This window comes from Pongo abelii, chromosome 9 (assembly GCF_028885655.2).
Source record: "Pongo abelii isolate AG06213 chromosome 9, NHGRI_mPonAbe1-v2.0_pri, whole genome shotgun sequence".
Lineage (NCBI taxonomy): Eukaryota > Metazoa > Chordata > Mammalia > Primates > Hominidae > Pongo > Pongo abelii.
Window position 1 is genome coordinate 16,585,644 of NC_071994.2, and position 20,503 is coordinate 16,606,146.

At 37.6% G+C, this 20,503-nt stretch overlaps 1 protein-coding gene across 1 annotated transcript in view; it reads left to right on the top strand.

Annotated features, from left to right (window-relative positions):
- Nucleotides 1-1,157: 1,157 nt before the first annotated feature.
- GLYAT (glycine-N-acyltransferase) overlaps nucleotides 1,158-20,503 on the top strand; it is a gene marked incomplete at its 5' end in the record, with an annotated part of 28,706 nt that continues 9,360 nt past the window's right edge. Inside the window, 2 exon segments of the mRNA NM_001133334.1 lie at nucleotides 1,158-1,280; nucleotides 9,035-9,130. Of these exon segments, the coding sequence (NP_001126806.1) occupies nucleotides 9,050-9,130 (81 nt within the window).

Genomic DNA, 20,503 nt, shown 5'->3' on the forward strand with positions numbered 1-20,503 from the left:
TGAGTGTAGGAGCTAAAGGAGACAGAATAGGAGGGGTCTGGTTTCTGGGCTTGGGATAAAGGAGTACCCCACTCTTTTGTTGCAGTTAGATATATCCTTTGTGAGATATGAACCCTATTGGAGTCAAGAGATCCACTGGGTTAATAAATGATAGAACAATCTCAGTGGCCTTGAAGAAAGAGTAATGGAAGGTTATAATGACTTCAATCTCAGGGGAAAAGATGGAGAATTAATGTTCTAGGAGTGGCAGGGCTCCTAGACAGTGCAGAGAAAAATATGTGAAAACTTGCTCTGTGCTGATCCATTAAGTGAAGGAACACACACTTTTTGTCCCTCTATCTCAACCTAGCCTCTTGTGTCCCTGCTCCTCTGATTAGAGTGTCTGTTGCTCCCTATACAATAAAGATATTTACTAACCTGGGAATGAGGTGGTGAGAACAAGGACCTGGAGAGTGTCAAAATCCCCATCTCAGCTGTTTTACGCAGTGAAGTTGAGGCGCAAAGTATCTTTGCTATGAACCCTCCTTTCTTTTCTGAGCAAGTGGAAAGTATAGTAATTAGGACTTCGGAGTGAAAAAGCTCTGGGCTTAACATCTAACCAGTTCAACCATACTGAGAACTCAATGGCCCTTCTCTGTAAAAGTAGACTAAGAAGTGCCCACATTGAATCATTGTCAGAATGTTTCACTGCAGCTTCAAAATGGGCATGGGAGGGGTCACAACTTGTCTTTAAGAAGGAAGATTCTAACAGCTTTCATCACTCCAGGCAAGTAATTTGCTATTTTATTGCATTCTGCAAATCAGATGTCATTCATATCTTTCCCACTGCCTTGCTTCTATTACAGATACTTGAATGGGAAAGAGGTGAGGGTAGGGCCTACATAATCTGACCCTCCTTCCAGTATCTGGCCTGTTGGTTTCACACAGCTTTGGTTTTCATAGTATTTCCATGACCTGTGAGGACAAAAAGTATTGTGATGTTTTAAAAAGAGAAGCTCAGGGGCATACAGCCAGCCTCTCAACCATGCAGAGCCAATTACTTCAACATGGGTCTGTGAGAGGCAGGGCTGAATTCCACTAGAACTGACACCAGATTCTTTTGCCAGCCTAGTACAAGGTCCACATTACAAGCCAAAGCTCAGAAATTTCTGGAGGTGGTGTATCAAAATTTACTCTGTGAGACTCTGCTGAACTGGCTGCATCAGGGAGAAATTTCATCTCCCAGAAGGGTGCTGCTCATCATTTCTTCCCGGAAACATCTGCAGAGACTAGCTTTTCAGGTGAGGACTCATTACAAAGTATCAGATACATAGGATGAACAAGTCTAGAGATCTAATGTACAATATGAGAACTATAGTTAATAGAATTGCATTGTATATGGGATTCATGCTACATGAGTGGAGTTTAGCTGCTCTTTACATAAAAACAACAACAAAAAATAAGTGACTATGTGAAGTAATAGACACATCAATTTGCTTCATAATGGTAATGTTTTCACTATCTGTATGCTCTCATAACATCATATTGTATACTTTAAATATCCACAATAAAATTTATTTTTTTAATATAATTATTGCTTTGTGACACCTCTTCCACTTAAGTGAGTGAAATTAAAGTGCCCATATTGTGTTATGCTCAGAATATGCAGACAACTATGCTCAAGGAAAAGGAGTAACTTCCACTTAAGAAACACATATCTGACAACTATTTTGTCAACGGCAGTTTGCTAGCTATCATGAAAATCCTTAGAAGTTTGTGCTCTGGACTAATAAATGAAAAAAGAAAGATTTGAGAGCTTCTTGGAAGCAGGTGGATGAATCGAATACTGAATGTGTGGAGACACCAGAAAAATTACTATTTTTAATCCTGGTCACATTATAAGGGAGGCAGTTTTTTCCTTACACTACTAATAAGAAGTTTGTTGCACTGAAAGTGAGAGAGGAAATAAGTAGATCAATAAGACAAGAATACAGACAAGATTTATTGTTTATTTAAATTATACAGAAAACAAATTTTACTTTAAAAATTTAATCTACAATAGTACTACCACCATTTACTTATTTATTCCTATTTGCCTTTGTTCTCTCTTAAATTTGAACTTTATGTGTTGTATGTGAACTGTTTTGTGTTCTATATTTTCTCATTTTATTTGAACACTCTCCCATGTGTCTATACATATTATATATTATGTCTGTTGGCATTATGTTAATGACTTAGTGTTGCATCACTCTGTTGGATCATATTTTATGTTATCTTCCCCTATTGAGGCACATAGAGATTTTGTTCAGGACTTGCTTATGTTCATGTGACTTTATAAAATTCTGTTTAGAGTTTTTGTTTTGTTTTGTATTTAGAGACACTCTGTTACCCAGACTGGAGTGCAGTGGTATGAACATAACTTATTGTAACCTTTAACTTGCTGTGGGCTCAAGTGAGTCCAGGGTTAGATTCTACTGGAACTGACATCAGAATTTTTTGCCAAGTTAGTACAAGGTCTGCATTACAAGCTGCAACTCAGAAATTTCTGGAAGAGTTGTAACAAAACTCACTCTGTGAGACCGTGGTCAGATTATGTAGGCATAATCTTCCTCTCCTTTCCATTCAAGTAGCTGCAGTAAAAGCAAGGTAGTGGGAAAGATCTGAATGAGGTCTGATTTGCAGAATGTATTCTCTTTTTCTGCTTACACTAAACAGCAAATTACTTGCATGGCGTGATGAAAGCTCTTAAAATCTTCCCACCTTAGCCTCCTGAGTAGCTAGGGCTACAGGTGTGTGCCACCATACCCAACTAATTTTTATTTTTGTAGAGATTGTGGTCTTGCTGTGTTGACCAGGATAGTCTCAAGCTTTTTCCCTCAATTAATCCTCCCTCCTTGGCCTCTGAAAGTGCTGGAATTACAGTTGTAAGCCACCATGCTCAGCCTAGAGTTGTTTTCTTTTAAATTGTTTTCTTTGGATTAATTTCCATTTCTGTAATAACTGGACCAGGATCAAAGATTCTGAAGTTTATGCCCAGGAATGCTACTCATTGCCCAGTGCTGCCAGCTACCATGATTGTGTCAGATTTCTTGGAAGAACCTCAGCCTCAGTAGCTTTCAGTTTACCCCAACCAAGCATGAGAGCCATACTTGGTTGTTAGTTTGTACGTACATCCTTAGAGGGTGGTTCCAAGCTCTACTCTTCAGAAAATATAGTAATATCACACCCCACAGACATGACATTAAGCTCTACTTTAAGTCTACTTTGTTACTTCCTTCTGAGTTGCCTCTAGAGAAAAGACAAGATTAGCCTTTAGGAATGTTATACTTTTATCATCCTAAGACCTTTAGATATGAGATATGGTCTGGAGTTTTCTTTAAGATATAATGTAGTACAAAATAGCTGGAAACTTTTCTCATGTCCAGAATATATTATGCATTTAACACACATGTGTTTATTGAATGAATATATTAATGTCTCTATACTTTTGGAAAGTGGAGTGATTAGACAGATAATTAATACAAGCATTTCATGTATTCAATCATTTGTTACTCATTATTGAGGGCCTACTATGTGCCAAATACTGTGATAAGAATTACTGATAAAAGAATAAGTAATACGAGCTTCCTGCCTCAAAGATTTCAATATCTAGAAAAGAAAATGAAATTCGACTTTAAAACATCATATTGAACAGCATAAATATATACAATATTTATCAATTGAAAGAAGAAAACTTTAACCCAACACAACAAGTTATATAATTGAAATATGCATAAACACTTATGAGAGCACAGAAAAGGGAGTGACTTATTCAGACAGACATAAGAGACAGTGAAAAGAGCACTAGGGATAATAGACTGTACAGGTAAACTTGAAGGGGTAAGTGGAAGCTTAATTTAGAAGGCGGAACTGAAGCAGGAAATTTCAAACTGAGAATAAATGTAGAAAGACCAGAGGTGCTAAGCAGACACTGTGTTGAAGAAATGCACTGTGGTCTTACATGGTGGATGGTAGCAACAGAAGAGGCTAGAAGGGTAGATTAGACTCAGATGGCAGAGGAAGAATCCATGGGCTAAGGTATTAAGGTAGTTTCTTTTTATGTATGCTCAGATCAGTAATTAGCCAGACCCTAGGAACTTCCTTCCTTCCTTCTTTCTTTCTTTCCTTTTTTTTTCTTTTTCTTTTTCTTTTTCTCTCTCTCTCTCTCATCTCTCTGTTTACCCTCTCAATGAAGCTCCACCTTGGCCTCCGTAAGCTCTAAAACCTCTGTAAGCTCAATCACTGAGAGTCCTTGTGCTCTGGTTAGATTCCATCTCCCTGAACTTCAACCTGAAAACTTCCATCAGGAAGTAAGCTGGTGCAATTCTAAGACTCACCTTTTCTGTTTCACTTTTCTCAGGGATCATACTTCTTTCTGCATGTCCTCATGTTCGACATATGAAAATTGTTATTGTTTTAGGTGGAAAGGCAAATTCAAGTTCTGTTATCCTATTTTGGCTGGAAGCAATGTTACTGATAGTGAATTCTTATGGGTCTGCAGCAATCTCAATTCTCTCCTTAGAAGAAAGAATTCAACTGAGGGGCATAGGTGGAAGGAGAGACCAAGGCAAGTTTTAGAGTCACAGTGAAAGTTTTTTAAAAAGCTTTAGCCGGGTGCAGTGGCTCACTCCTGTAATTCCAGCACTTTGTGAGGCCAAGGTGGGCAGATCACAAGGTCAGGGTTTCAAGACGAGCCTGACAAACATGGTGAAATGCCATCTCTACTAAAAATACAAAAATTAGCTGGGTGTGGTGTTGCATGCCTGTAATCCCAGCTACTCAGGAGTCTGAGGCAGGAAAATAGCTTGAACCTGGGAGGTGAAATTTGCAGTGAGCTGAGATTGCACCACTGCACTCCAGTGTGGGTGACAGAGCAAGACTCCGACTCAAAAAAAAAAAAAAAAAGCTTTAGAGCAAGAAGGAAAATAACTAAAGTGCACTTGGAAGAGGGCAAAGTGGGTGACCTGAGAGATCAAGTGAGTAGTTTGAACTTTTGCCTTGGAGTTTTATATGTTGGCTTACTTCTGGGCTCTTGTGTCCATTCTCCTCTGATTCTTCCCTTGTGGTGGGTTGTCCACATGTGCAGTGGCCTGCTAGCACTTGAGAGGTGAGCATATGCAGTGTGTTTACTGGAATTGTATGCATGCTCACTTAAGGTGTTCTTCTCTTACCAATCAAATATCCCTAGAAGGTCACGTACCAATTAAACTTCACCTTTTTGTCTCTGAATGCACATGCTTGAGCCCACTTGCCCAGCTCCTGAGATCTTATCAGGAAGCTGCTGATCACCAGTTTTAGGTTCTCTGTCTACTGAGAGACTACCTGATAGGTGGCTCGTGGGAGTGGGAAGGACCTTCGGGTCTGCACTAAGTAGAAGTAATGAACTAATGGCCCTCCTGAACAAAAGGTTTGTGAGAGTGATAGGGCTAAAGCCTAAAACTGCAATGCCTGGGATTTCCTCTGCTTTTTCAACTAAAAATGGCTCTTTCACAAGAAGCTGCACCCTGTATCTCCTGTTTTCTCTGTGTGATCTGAAATTGTCTTGCACATCTACCAAACTGTCTGGCTTGAAGACAAGTCTGCCTCTTCTTTTACTTCACATGCCATATGACTTCTTAAACACACACTTCCTGTTATTCTTGCACCCATGGCTCTTATTGCATTTGTGCAGCAGCAAAGGTAAGAGCTCCCTTGCAGATATCCCCCAAATTTGTATGTGTTTTTGTCCTACAAGCTTGGATGACCTCCAATCCTCTCCCTATCTGTTGGCACATGGCCAAAAAAGACACTAATTGAAACCCCAGCTCTGCCAGTGCTTTATGATTTAACATATGCTTTTTGTTCCTGTCACAACCCAGGGCTAAGTTTTTCTGGGGTTTTTGAAACAGTTTGCTCTTCTGCATAGGGCTATGATACTTTAAGGATCTCGCCTACTTGCTTTTTTTTTTTTTTTTTTTGAGTCATCACTTCTTTAGGGGAGGGGAAATTCTTCCTTTACCATTAGCAAGTTCTTGCCCTAAGTCCCAAGGCCTCCAAATGTTCCTCCTTTATGTCGAGGGCAAATAAACATTGCCCTCTCAAATCCAAGGGTTGCTGTTTTTGTAAGCATATGAAGGCTTTTCATGAGTGTTCTTCTCGCTTCCTCCTGCTTCCTCCTGTAGTCTCCATTTCTCTAATCACTCCTACTCCATTCTCAATATGCATCAAGACCTTCAAGGTCATATTTAAAGGGAGGGGAGTCCAGCCCCCTTATGGCGGTTAGCTGAAAAGCAGGCTTCTCTTCTACTTAAAGAACATACAAAATGAGAATCTGAGAAAAGAGATAATCGTTTTTATTTTTTGCTTGAATGCTTTGAGCAAGAGTCACTGTAAAGTCATGGAGACAAGGATATAGGCCAGCCCAGCAGGTGCAAGAGACCCATAGGACAGAGATGAAGGTTGGTCCCAGGCTGATAGATTACTATTTGAATAGTGATAAAGATAAGGTTAGATGTACAGGGTAACACCAGTTCATTCCAGAACCCCAAGGATGAACAGGACACCTACTGTTCACTCCAGTATCTCCTCTGTTCTCAAGTGGGCAATCATAATGAGATAGGACCAAGGGTAAGGGTACATAGTAAGACCAGTTAATCCGGAACCTTAAGGATAATGGGGATGCCCCTTTCAGGATAACAGGAAACTAAGAAGGGACACATTCTTTTCCTTTTTCTTTTCTTTTTCTCCTCTGTCTTCTCTTCACAGATGGGTAATCATATCTCCATAAAACAGGTTATGACAGCCAGATATATACTCCCAAACTAGCAAAAGTTTGAGTCCCCAAACCTTAAAACAAAAAACTAGTTTTTCTTTGTAATACTTGGCCTAAGAATGGAGTGAGAGAAAATTACAAAAGTCAATCTTGGAACCCAGTGCCCTTATGCAGGAAATTCTCAGTCTTTTATAATGAAGAACAGAATAAGGAGGACAGGGCTAAGAAAAATTAGAAATGCAGGGACCAGAGGCAGGTATATTGTCCTCTCAATATTCAAGAGTCACCCTTCTACAGGGGACCCCTAGGCTGCCCATCAGTGAGACATGACAGAATCAAAATCCTCCCCCTGTGCCCCTTGAACCTGGCTGGCTACTACTGCCCTGACAGCTAGCAAGAGGCCAAATCCACAGAACAACTGCTACTACCCCTCTGTCAGCAGGAAGCAGTTATAGAAGACTGACCTTTGTCTATTTTCCCCATATAATTGGGGTCTTGAACTCATGGTGGGGGAAATGTTACACAAGGTAGATAGTCAGGCATGAGTAGGGCAGGAGAAGGTTCCATGCCCCACACCCCACACCCAGATATGTCAGGCAACCATCAAGTGATGGTCCAGTGGTTGTTAACTGTCTCTCTAAAATAATAATTGGTCACAGCCAGTGCCAGCCAGATTCAGTCTCCGAATACAAAAAAAAAAAAACCTGAAAATGGTGATCAGCAGCTTCCTGACAAGACCTCAGGAGTTGGGCAAGCAGGCTTAAGCATGTGCATTCAGAGGCAAAATGGCAGAGTTTAATTATGATATGAACTTCTAGGGGCATTCGACTGGAAAGGGAGAATGCCTCAAGTTAGCATGCATACAATTCCATGCTCACACTACACATGCTCACCTCCCACATGCTAGCAGGCTGCTGCACATGTGGACAGCCCACCTCCATGGGAAGAATCAGGGGAGAATTGACACAAGACCCCAAAAGTATGCCTACATATAAAACTCAGTCAAAAGGTCCAACTGCACACTTGATATCTCAGGTTGCCCTCTTGGCCCCCTTCCAAATGCACTTTACTTCTTTTCCTTCCTGCTCTGATGCTTTTTAACAAACATTTACTCCTACTCCAAAACTTGCCTTTGTCTCTCCTTCTGCCTTCTGCACCTCAGTCAAATTCTTTCTGTTGAGGAGGCAAGAATTGAGGATGCTACAGACCTGTACAGATGCACCACCAGTAACGGCAACAGTCTTTTCACTGATATTCTAAAATAACAAGGTTACCTACTTATGGAATCTTGCATCAGACCAATCTTAATGCAACACTGTTTCATAGCCCTACCTTCACTTAGAAGTTATGTTGCGCTCTTCCAAATATCACAGTTCCAAAATAGAACAGAGTGACACAACATCTTTCTTCATTTTTCAGGTAGTTGTGATGTTATGAAATGTTTAGGTAACCCCAATTTGATGCAGCTAGTCAAATATGTAAAAATGCTATTTTTGTATTACTTAGTAATTTCTACAAAATGTACCACAGATCCTAGAATAAGGCTTAAAGATGGAATTAGCCTCAAAGTGTGAGGCTTGGTGAGAGTACAAGTTTTGAATATGGTGCAGTAATAATTTTTGAAAGGTTAATTGTTTATATTTAGACCATGTCAGAATGCCCTTTATTGAAATGCCTATATCAAAACATCATGCAATATATAGGACTTTGGCTCAAGTGGGGAGAAAGAAGAAAAGGAAGAGGAGGAAAAGAGGAGTGGTGGTAGTAATCAAACAAATAACAAATGTTCAGTGCTTACTCTAAGACCAAAAATCTACTAAGCACATTGCAGGTATTCATTCCTTTAATCCTTACAAAAATTCTGAGTGATATAGTGCTATTATCCCAACTACCTTTGAGGAAACCAAGGTACAGAGAGACTAAATAACTTTCCCAAGGTTACACAGCTCATTCTCAGAGGAGTCAGGAGAATCACTGATAGCAACTGAAATTCAAAATATATTATGTGTATTTAAAAATGTACTTTTTAAATCTAAAATGAAACTAATGGCTGGAATTCATCAAAGGATAAGAAAAAAGAGCTGAAAAACTCAGAGAAAGCTCCTTGTGTTTTCCACCAGTCTCATTTTCTCTTGGATTTGCTGAGGACTGCGGTTGAAAGGCACTTAAAAAAAAACCTGGTCATTAATAAAGAACTTGCTACTCTTGTTTCAGAATCTCCTCCAGCTTCTCTCACTTCTGTATGTTCCTTGGTTGTCTTTCTAGGCTAAGGTATCCTCCATGATGTTACCATTACAAGGTGCCCAGATGCTGCAGGTGCTGGAGAAATCCTTGAGGAGGAGCCTTCCAGCATCCTTAAAGGTGATAATGGAAAATTCTGAGAGGAGTAAAGAAGACAAACTTGATGTGAAAGAGGAGGGAAAGGGACTGACATTTATGATGCACCTATTTTGAGCCAGGCACTATTTCATATTTTCTCTCATTTAGTTTGCCTTACCTCTCTACAAGATGTTTACTGTCATGTCCATGTTGCTGTTAAGAAAATGAAAACTCAGTTAACTGATTTTCTCAATACACCACAAATACGGAGTTGCAATGCTATGATATCAACATAGTTATGCCTTAGTCTAAACACTGCCTTTTTCTCTGTGCTGACTCAAAAAATTATTTCATTTCTCCTTTCCAAGTAGCATTTTATAATAACATTTGAAATTTGCCCAGAGTTCTACAAAGTTGGCTGAGGCTGCATATTAATGTTTAACTTGTTTATTACAAAAGAACACTTGCCAGTGAGAGGTTAACCAGAATGAGTCTTCTTTGAAATTAATAATAGATCAATTTCTATTTTAATGTAAATTTCCCAATTGCTCTGAATTTAAGACATGTCGAGTTACTTTAGGGCTAGCTCCCAGTATCTCTCTTATCCTAGTATTAATAATTAGAGGTCTAAGAATTAAAGAAGACATATATATATATATATAAATGGATATATATAAATGCCTACATCCAGAACTATACAAGAACAGTTCCAATGATAGAGTCAGATTCTTGTCTGCATATATATATATATATATATATTTAGCAACAAATAGATATGGCTCACTCCAATAGAACCCCAGTACAATTGTTCATGTATATGTGTGTGCATATCTCTTTAGTGGACAATTATTTTTACATTGGTATTGTTTTAGAAGACATTCCTATATATTGCATACATTTCAGGTAAATACATTCAAATTACCCATTCCCTAAATGATTTGTTATTCCCTTCTTTCAGTATAAAGGACAAAATATTAGCATTCTTTTATTTGTGATTATGTAGTTTTATTTTCATTCATTAGAGATACATTAATGAGACAACAAGCTTTATTCTTTATTTATTAACAACACAATATTTCTTCAAGTAAACTAATCCAAATCTAAAGTTAACCGCCTTGCAGCTCCTACTAACATTAATCAAAATTACCTAATATTTAAGTGCCTTCACATGACAATCCTTAAGATATAAATAACCTCCCAGAGAGACAGAACATTTTTCTTGGAAGGCATATTAGTTAGACACTGTATGTATACTTACTTGAGGTATTTTTATGATTAGTGGCTACCTTTAAAAATTCCCTAGGCTAAACATTTTTTTCAATACTCTGTGATGTAGAATTTTGTGCTTTAAATTTCTCCTTATTCCTTGTGTTAAGTGGATCCTAAACATTTTGAGAAAACTCTAGGTGTTTCCCAAGGATTCCTTCTTGGAACCCCTCTATGGTGAGATAAGGAGGCCCTCATGACTCCTCCCTTTCATGAGGAAATAGCATTCCTCCTCTTTGGTTGCATACTAAAAGACATACAGTTTCCCCTAATGGAACTCTAAAAGTTTTTATGCCAGTTGCTTTTAATGGAGGTGTCTAACCCAGAACAATTACTTGAGGCCTAGTTAAGAAAATGTCCATCCATTCTTCTGAGTGTTAGATATAAAATGCATAAAGATGTCCACTACAACTGATTCAACTGAAAACAGCTACCTCACTATGTTCTGTTCACTAGTGTGAAAGGAAAATATCTTGGGCCCCCAAAATCACTAAAGAAAACTCAAGCTGGCAACTGCTTAGGGCAAACTTGCCTCCCATTCTGTTTATTCAAAGTTGCTAAGATAGATGCATATCTGATTGCCTCTTTGGAAAGGCTAATTAGAAACTCAAAAGAATGAACTGTTTGTCTCACATATCTGTGACCTGAAAGCTTTCTCCCTGCTTCAAGTCTTCCCACCATTGCTTCAAAATGTCCCTTCTTCAATATGTCCCACCCTTCCAAACTGAACCAAAGTACTTCTTACATATATTGATTGAGGCCTCATATCTCCCTAAAATATATAAAACTAAGTTGTGCCCTGACCACCTTGGGCACATGGCATCAGGATTTCCTTAGGCTGTGTCAGGGGCACGTCCTCAACCTTGGCAAAATGAACTTTCTAAATTAACTGAGACCTGTCTCTGATTTTTGGGGTTTAGATTTTGGTAACCATGGGGGCATTCTGAGAGGAGATGCCCCTGACCTTTGACAAATCTCCTATCGGTGCTTGGTACCAGTATGGCTAACTTTATGGCTCAAACTAATAGGACAATTTGCTGAGGTCTGCGAGCATCACCTCCAGAGAATCCCTGATCTCCCCAAATTTGGTCAAATTATAACGTTTATTTATTCCTAAGTAGATGGGGAGGAAGGTCTCTTTGAAGAGGAACCTCTGCTTTACTTTTTACACAACTAAAGTTAGCATTTAACAACTACCTGGTGTTAATTTCTGCTTACACTTACGGTGCTCAGAAATCATGTAATTTGGGTGATCATTGTTAGTTTTGCTTAAATTTTTTGTTCTTTGTATTTTTCTTGGTGAAATCAAAAGGAGAACCCTAAATTATGAAGAACAAGACTTCTGATGTGGGAGGAAAATGGCTAGCAAAAGAGAAAAAAAAAAGATTTTGAATTTTAACTACTAAAGGGGCTTTATTTACATTGTAAGGCCACCTTTTTGCCAGCTAGACCAAACTGAAAGAGCAATGGCTGTACTTCTAAAAAGCAGCATTTTGTCCTAACTGAAATATGGTAATAAAATTTTTTTAAAAATTTAAGGAGCTCAATTGTTAAAAGTCAGCTTAATTAAAAGGCTAACATCCTAGATGTATGTGTGTATGTGTTCATGTGTGCATGTTTGTATTTGAAGGACTTCATGTTTTTATTTTTGTTTCTTTTTCTCTCCTAAGACCTTGTCTATTTTTGTGCAAAATTTTTTTGTTTTGTTTTGTTTTGTTTTGCTTCTCAGTTGACTGAATTCTGTTTTCACCTGATTTTTTTTAACTAAAATAGTTATTGCAACAAAGGCTACTTGGGTATTTAAGAAGAAAATGAAGTTTAATTTTATTTTTAATTTAGCTAAAAGAAAAATAAAAACATTTCCCTCTAGCATCACCAGAATTTTTCTCTCTGTACCTTATGTTGTAAATTTTACTATTTGATTTTCACCTGAGTTGTTTCCTTTAATGTGCAAATTTAAGGCTATTTTTCTGACAACTGTCTAGGGTTTTGAAACAGGTTACCAAGAATCTGAAATTCTAAGATAGAAAAAAAAGTGGGGTGGTCTTTATAAATCTATAAAATGTACTTCTGTCGGCATGCTTAATTCATCTTTATATGTATTTATGTGTTGTATACAAAATATTTCACTACTAAAAATATATAAAGAGTTCTAATTAATTGACTTAAAGAAAAAACAAAAGTGCTTAAATTCGATACTAAAAAAGAAAAGACTAGTCAAATGCTTTTTCAAGTTTATGTAACTTAAATAAAATCTTTAATAAATAAGCTAGCTTTAAAATTTTTGGTAAAGTAATAGTAGAAATGTCTTAAGAATTCCCAGCATACATCTTGTTTGCATTGATTAATCAAACAAATTTCTTACTTATCCCTGCCAAATACTATAAGGTGTCAATGTTTGGCATATGGGTTACATAACTATGAACCCAGCCCCAAACAGGATAATCAATGCTTGTATAATTTTTAATAAATAAGACATTAATATGTGTTTCATGAAAATAGCTGCATCTTTAATTTAGTAAGATTAGCATAACTTCTAATCCTGTGGGTTTATGCAGTCTGGTCCACAGTCAATAAGGAGGTTTGTTTGGGGAAAAGACTGTTATCCTCTTTGTTTCAAAACTAAACTATAAAACAAGTTCCTCCCAAAGTTAGTTAGGCCTACATCCAGGAATGAATGAGGACAGCTTGGACGTTAAAAGCAAAATGGAGTCAGTTAGGTCAAATGTGTTTTCACTGTCTCAGTTATAATCTTGCAGTGTCAGTTTTATAACTTTAAATCATGAATATCACAGTTTTCATAAATAATCCAGGTAAACAAATAAAATAATTGGGGTAATGTAATGGGATAAATATTTGTAGGCAAACTGGTCATAATTTAGCATATGAAATTATATTAAATTAAATAATAGACATTTCATTATTTGAGTATCTTCCCATAAAAATATGTCATAGGAAAATATTCTTGCTAAAAAACAAACAAACAAAAATGTGTGTTTTTCTTTTAAAGAGGTGAACAAGTTTTTTTCCAATTCAAAGCTTAAAGTTTATATATAAAACAAGGTAAAAGGGACTAGGACTAAAAAAAGATATAAAAAAGCTATTTTTGACAAAGGTTTTCTTAGGTAAAAAAGCTTAAAGAGGAATAATTTTATATAAGACAGAATCTTCTGTGGCAAATTTAATCCTAAAATAAGTGTTTGCTTAAAAAAGACGGATGTTCAGGACAAACCAGAAAGTCCAAGCATGTCATGAACATTCAGTGTAAGTCACAATAAGAGGATTTCTATATTTAAAAAGTTTATATAATCAAGTTGTCATATTATTAAATTTTCATTTGCTTAGAAAAAAACTAAGATAAATTTTTTTAATTAAGATTATTACATTCTAATGTCCCTGTCTGACAGCTTTGAAGAGATAGTGGTTCTCCCAGCACACAGCTGGAGATCTGAGAATGGGCAGACTGCCTCCTCAAGTGGGTCTCTGAACCCTGAGCAGCCTAACTGGGAGGCACCCCCCAGTAGGGGCAGAATGACACCTCACATGGCCGGGTACTCCTCTGAGAAAAAACTTCCAGAGGAATGATCAGGCAGCAGCATTTGCAGATCACCAATATCCACTGTTCTACAGCCACCACTGTTCTGCAGCCACCGCTGCTGATACCCAGGTAATCAGGGTCTGGAGTGGACCTCTAGCAAACTCCAACAGACCTGCAGCTGAGGGTACTCTCTGTTAGAAGGAAAACTAACAAACAGAAAGGACGTCCACACAAAAACCCAGGTGTACATCACCATCATCAAAGACCAAAAGTAGATAAAACCACAAAGATGGGGGAAAAACAGTAGAAAAACTGGAAACTTTAAAAAGCAGAGAACCTCTCCTCCTCCAAAGGAATGCAGCTTCTCACAAGCAATGGAACAAGGCTGGATGGAGAATGAATTTGATGAGCTGAGAGAAGAAGGCTTCAGAAGATCAAACTACCCTGAGCTACAGGAGGAAATTCAAACCAATGGCAAAGAAGTTAAAAACCTTGAAAAAAAATTGGACAAATAGATACCTAGAAAAACCAACACAGAAAAGTCCTTAAAGGAGCTGATGGAGCTGAAAGCCAAGGCTTGAGAACTACGCAAAGAATGCAGAAGCCTCAGGAGATGATGCAATCAGCTGGAAGAAAGGGCATCAGTGATGGAAGATGAAATTAATAAAATGAAGTGAGAAGGGAAGTGTAGAGAAAAAAGAATAAAAAGAAATGAGCAAAACCTCCAAGAAATATAGGACTATGTGAAAAGACCAAATCTACATCTGATTAGTGTACCTGAAAGTGACGGGGAGAATGGAACCAAGTTGGAAAACACTCTGCAGGATATTATGCAGGAGAACTTCCCCAATCTAGCAAGGCAGGCCAACATTCAGATTCAGGAAATACAGAGAACACCACAAAGATAATCCTCGAGAAGAGCGACTCCAAGACACATAATTGTCAGATTCGCCAAAGTTGAAATGAAGGAAAAAATGTTAAGAGCAACAAGAAGGAAAGGTCGGGTTACCCACAAAGGGAAGCCCATCAGACTAACAGCTGATCTCTTGGCAGAAACTCTACAAGCAAGAAGAGAGTGGAGGCTGATATTCAACGTTCTTCAAGAAAAGAATTTTCAACCCAGAATTTCATATCCAGCCAACCTAAGATTCATAAGTGAAGGAGAAATAAAATATTTTACAGACAAGCAAATGCTGAGACATTTTGTCACCACCAGGCCTGCCCTAAAAGAGCTCCTGAAGGAAGAACTAAACATGGAAAGGAACACTGCAAGAACATGCCAAAATGTAAAGACCACCAAGGGTAGGAAGAAACTGCATCAACTAACGAGCAAAATAACCAGCTAACATCATAATGACAGGACCAAATTCACACATAACAATATTAACTTTAAGTGTAACTGGGCTAAATGCTCCAATTAAAAGACACAGACTGGCAAATTGGATAAAGAGTCAAGACCCATCAATGTGCTGTATTCAGGAAACCCATCTCACATGCAGAGACACACATAGGCTCAAAACAAAGGGATGGAGGAAGATCTACCAAGTAAATGGACAACAAAAAAGGCAGGGGTTGCAATCCTAGTCTCTGATAAAACAGACTTTAAACCAACAAAGATCAAAAGAGACAAAGAAGGCCATTACATAATGGTAAAGGGATCAATTCAACAAGAAGAGCTAACTATCCTAAATGTATGTGCACCCAACCCAGGAGCACCCAGATTCATAAAGCAAGTCTTTACTGACCTATGAAGAGACTTAGACTCCCACACAATAATAATGGGAGATTTTAACACCCCCTGTCAACATTAGACAGATCAACGCGACAGAAAGTTAACAAGGTTACCAAGGAAATGAACTCAGCTCTGCACCAAGCAGACCTAATAGAAAGCTACAGAACTCTCCACCCCAAATCAACAGAATGCACATTACTTTCAGCACCACACCACACCTATTCCAAAATTGACCACATGGTTGGAAGTAAAGCCCTTCTCAGCAAATGTAAAAGAACAGAAGTTATAACGAGCTGTCTCTCAGAACACAGTGCAATCAAACTAGAACTCAGGATTAAGAAACTCACTCAAAACTGCTCAACTACATGGAAACTGAACCACCAGTTTCTGAAAGACTACTGAATACATAACAAAATGAAGGCAGAAATAAAGATGTTCTTGGAAACCAATGAGAAAAAAGATGCAACATACAAGAATCTCTGGAACACATTCAAAGCAGTGTGTAGAGGGAAATTTATGGCCACAGGAGAAAGCAGGAAAGATCTAAAATTTACACCCTAACATCACAATTAAAAGAACCGGAGAAGCAAGAGCAAACACATTCAAAACCTAGCAGAAGGCAAGAAATAACTAAAATCAGAGCAGAACTGAAGGAAATAGAGACACAAAAAACCCTTCAAAAAATTAATGAATCCAGGAGCTTGTTTTTTGAAACGATCAACAAAATTGATAGACCGCTAGCAAGACTAATAAAGAAGAAAAGAGAGAAGAATCAAATAGATGCAATAAAAAATGAGAAAGGGGATATCACCACCAATCCCACAGAAATACAAACTACCATCAGAGAATACTATGAACACCTCTATGCAAATAAGCTAGAAAATCTAGAAGAAATGGATAAATTCTTCGACACATACACCCTCCAAGATTAAACCAGGAAGAAGTTGAATCTATGAATAGACCAATAACAGGCTCTGAAATTGTGGCAATAATCAATAGCCTACTAACCAAAAAAAGTCCAGGACCAGATGGAATCACAGCCGAATACTACCACAGGTACAATGAAGAATTGGTACCATTCCTTCTGAAATTATTCCAATCAATAGAAAAAGAGGGAATCCTCCCTAACTCATTTTATGGGGCCAGCATCATCCTGATACCAAAGCCAGGCAGAGACAGAAGAAAAAAAGAGAATTTTAGACCAATATCCTTGATGAACATTGATGCAAAAATCCTCAATAAAATACTGGCAAACCAAATCTAGCAGCACATCAAAAAGCTTATCCAACATGATCAAGTGGGCTTTATCCCTGTGATGCAAGCCTGGTTCAACATACACAAATCAATAAATGTAATCCAGCATGTAAACAGAACCAAAGACAAAAACCACATGATTATCTCAATAGATGCAGAAAAGGCCTTTGACAAAATTCAACAACCCTTCATGCTAAAAACTCTCAATAAATTAGGTATTGATGGGACGTATCTCAAAATAATAAGAGCTATGTATGACAAACCCACAGCCAATATCATACTGAATGGGCAAAAACTGGAAGCATTCCCTTTGAAAACTGGCACAAGACAGGGATGCCCTCTCTCACCACTCCTATTCAACATAGTGTTGGACGTTCTGGCCAGGGCAATTAGGCAGGAGAAGGAAATCAAGGGTATTCAATTAGGAAAAGAGGAAGTAAAATTGTCCCTGTTTGCAGATGACATGATTGTATATCTAGAAAACCCCATTGTCTCAGCCCAAAATCTCCTTAAGCTGATAAGCAACTTCAGCAAAGTCTCAGGATACAAAATCAATGTACAAAAATCAAAAGTATTCTTATACACCAATAACAGACAAACAGAGAGCCAAATCATGAGTGAACTCCCATTCTCAATTGCTTCTAAGAGAATAAAATACCTAGGAATCCAACTTACAAGGGATGTGAAGGACCTCTTCAAGGAGAACTACAAACCACTGTTCAAGGAAATAAAAGAGGATATAAACAAGTGGAAGCACATTCCATGCTCATGGGTAGGAAGAATCAATATCATGTAAATGGCCATACTGCCCAAGGTAATTTACAGATTCAATGCCATCCCCATCAAGCTACCAATGACTTTCTTCACAGAATTGGAAAAAACTACTTTAAAGTGCATATGAAACCAAAACAGAGCCTGCTTTGCCAAGTCAATCCTAAGCCAAAAGAACAAAGCTGGAGGCATCACGCTACCTGACTTCAAACTATACTACAAGGCTACAGTAAGCAAAACAGCATGGTACTGGTACCAAAACGGAGATATAGATCAATGGAACAGAACAGAGCCCTCAGAAATAATGCTGCGTATCTACAACCATCTGATCTTTGACAAACCTGACAAAAACATGCAATGGGAAAAGATTCCCTATTTAATAAATGGTGCTGGGAAAACTGGCTAGCCATATGGAGAAAGCTGAAACTGGATCCCTTCCTTACACCTTATACAAAAATCAATTCAAGATGGATTAAAGATTTACATGTTAGACCTAAAACGATAAAAACCCTAGAAGAAAACCTAGGCGATACCATTCAGGACATAGTCATGGGCAAGGACTTCATGTCTAAAACACCAAAAGCAGTGGCAACAAAAGCCAAAATTGACAAATGGGATCTAATTCAACTCAAGAGCTTCTGCACAGCAAAAGAAACTACCATCAGAGTGAACAGGCAACCTACAAAATGGGAGAAAATTTTTGCAACCTACTCATCTGACAAAGGCCTATATCCAGAATCTACAATGAACTCAAACAAATTTACAAGAAAAAAACAACCCCATCAAAAAGTGGGCAAAGGATATGAACAGACACTTCTCAAAAGAAGACATTTATGCAGCCAAAAAACACATGAAAAAATGCTCATCATCACTGGCCATGAGAGAAATGCAAATCAAAACCACAATGAGATACCATCTCACACCAGTTAGAATGGTGATCATTAAAAAGTCAGGAAACAACAGGTGCTGGACAGGATGTGGAGAAATAGGAATACTTTTACACTGTTGGTGGGACTGTAAACTAGTCCAACCATTGTGGAAGTTGGTGTGGTGAATCCTCAGGGATATAGAAATAGAAATTCCATTTGACCCAGCCATCCCATTACTGGGTATATACCCAAAGGACTATAAATCATGCTGCCATGAAGACACATGCACATGTATGTTTATTGCAGCATTATTCACAATAGCAAAGACTTGGAACCAACCCAAATGTCCAACAATGATGGACTGGATTAAGAAAATGTGGCACATATACACCATGCAATACTATGCAGCCATAAAAAAGGATGAGTTCATGTTCTTTGTAGGGACATGGATGAAACTGGAAACCATCATTCTCAGTAAACTATCGCAAGGACAAAAAACCAAACACTGCATGTTCTCACTCATAGATGGGAATTGAACAATGAGAACACATGGACACAGGAACGGGAACATCACACACTGGGGACTGTTGTGGGGTGGGGGGAGGAGGGAGGGATAGCATTAGGAGACATACTTAATGTTAAATGACGAGTTAATGGGTGCAGCACACCAACGTGGCACATGTATACATATGTAACAATCCTGCACATTGTGCACATGTACCCTAAAACTTAAAGGATAATAATAATAAAATTAAAAAAAAAGATTATTGCATCCATGTGTCTTCATGTATATGCTTTTAAAGTCTTGTAACATTGAATCACAGAGTTTTAACTCCTGCATCTATAAAGCATACCAAGTCCTGCTAAATTTTAAACACTGATCGCAATTAAATCTCATCTTTACACCCTGTAGAAAATGCCAATCAAAATAAACTGCATTCCTAAGACACAGCACAATAAATTAAAGCTATTCAACTCCTCAGGGCCCAGGGACTATCATGGAGGAGTTGGGCATGTAAGAGTGTAATGGCTGATTTTGAAAGATAAAATAAGTTTAGTTTCTCTGTAAGTTAATCATTAATGTCAAAGGAACACTGATGAAAAACCAGCACATAGACTCCTGTGTCAGATTAACAAGGCTCTCTTGAAGCATTCACCAACTCTTTAATAAACGTTATAAGAGGCTTAAAGAAGTTACATTTTATAATATAGATTAAATTTTATAGATTGTTTACAAATTTTGAAAAACAAATGTAATTGGCTTCATGCTGTTTTTATTAGGGCTTCTTGTTTAGAAAATTAAATTTCCTTTCTCAAAAAATGAAGGTTTTCACTGTTTTTTGAAGTCTTTGACTTTCACTTTGGTTAAATAAATGACTTTAAAATTACCTGTAATCCTATTTTGTAATTTCAAGTGTTTTAAACTTATATTTGACAACTTTCAAAAATTGAATTATTATTTATGTCTTTTCCTGACCTAATTAATTCTTTAAGACAGTAGGTTCCCCTAAGTACAAAAATGACACAATTTGGCTTATTTGGTATAAAAATTATACAGAAGACATTGCCAAATATGAATTGGTGTTTGGTTTTCTTTGGGCTGTCTTTGTATAAATATGTTATTGGTATGTGTTCCAAAATTATGGGAAACTCCTGCAATTATAATATAATTTAGTATACATTATCAGTAATAATCATATTGTGTGCCACAACGGTAATAAATTTTCTTGTCAATTGTGTCTTTTGACTATGGCTGCCTTAAACCTTTTTTCATCCATGGAAAATTGTTGCCTTGTGTTGGTCCTCTTTAGAAGGTGGTTTTATAATCAGCTATAAAACTCCAACAAGTGCTCTTAAATGCTGGTTTCTGGTTGGAGATTGTGACATCAGAATAGGGAAAAAACTTTCAGAACACATAGAAAGATAAAATGTTAATGAGTATCAAGCAAAATAGGAATTAACTACATGGACTGAACCAATCTTTT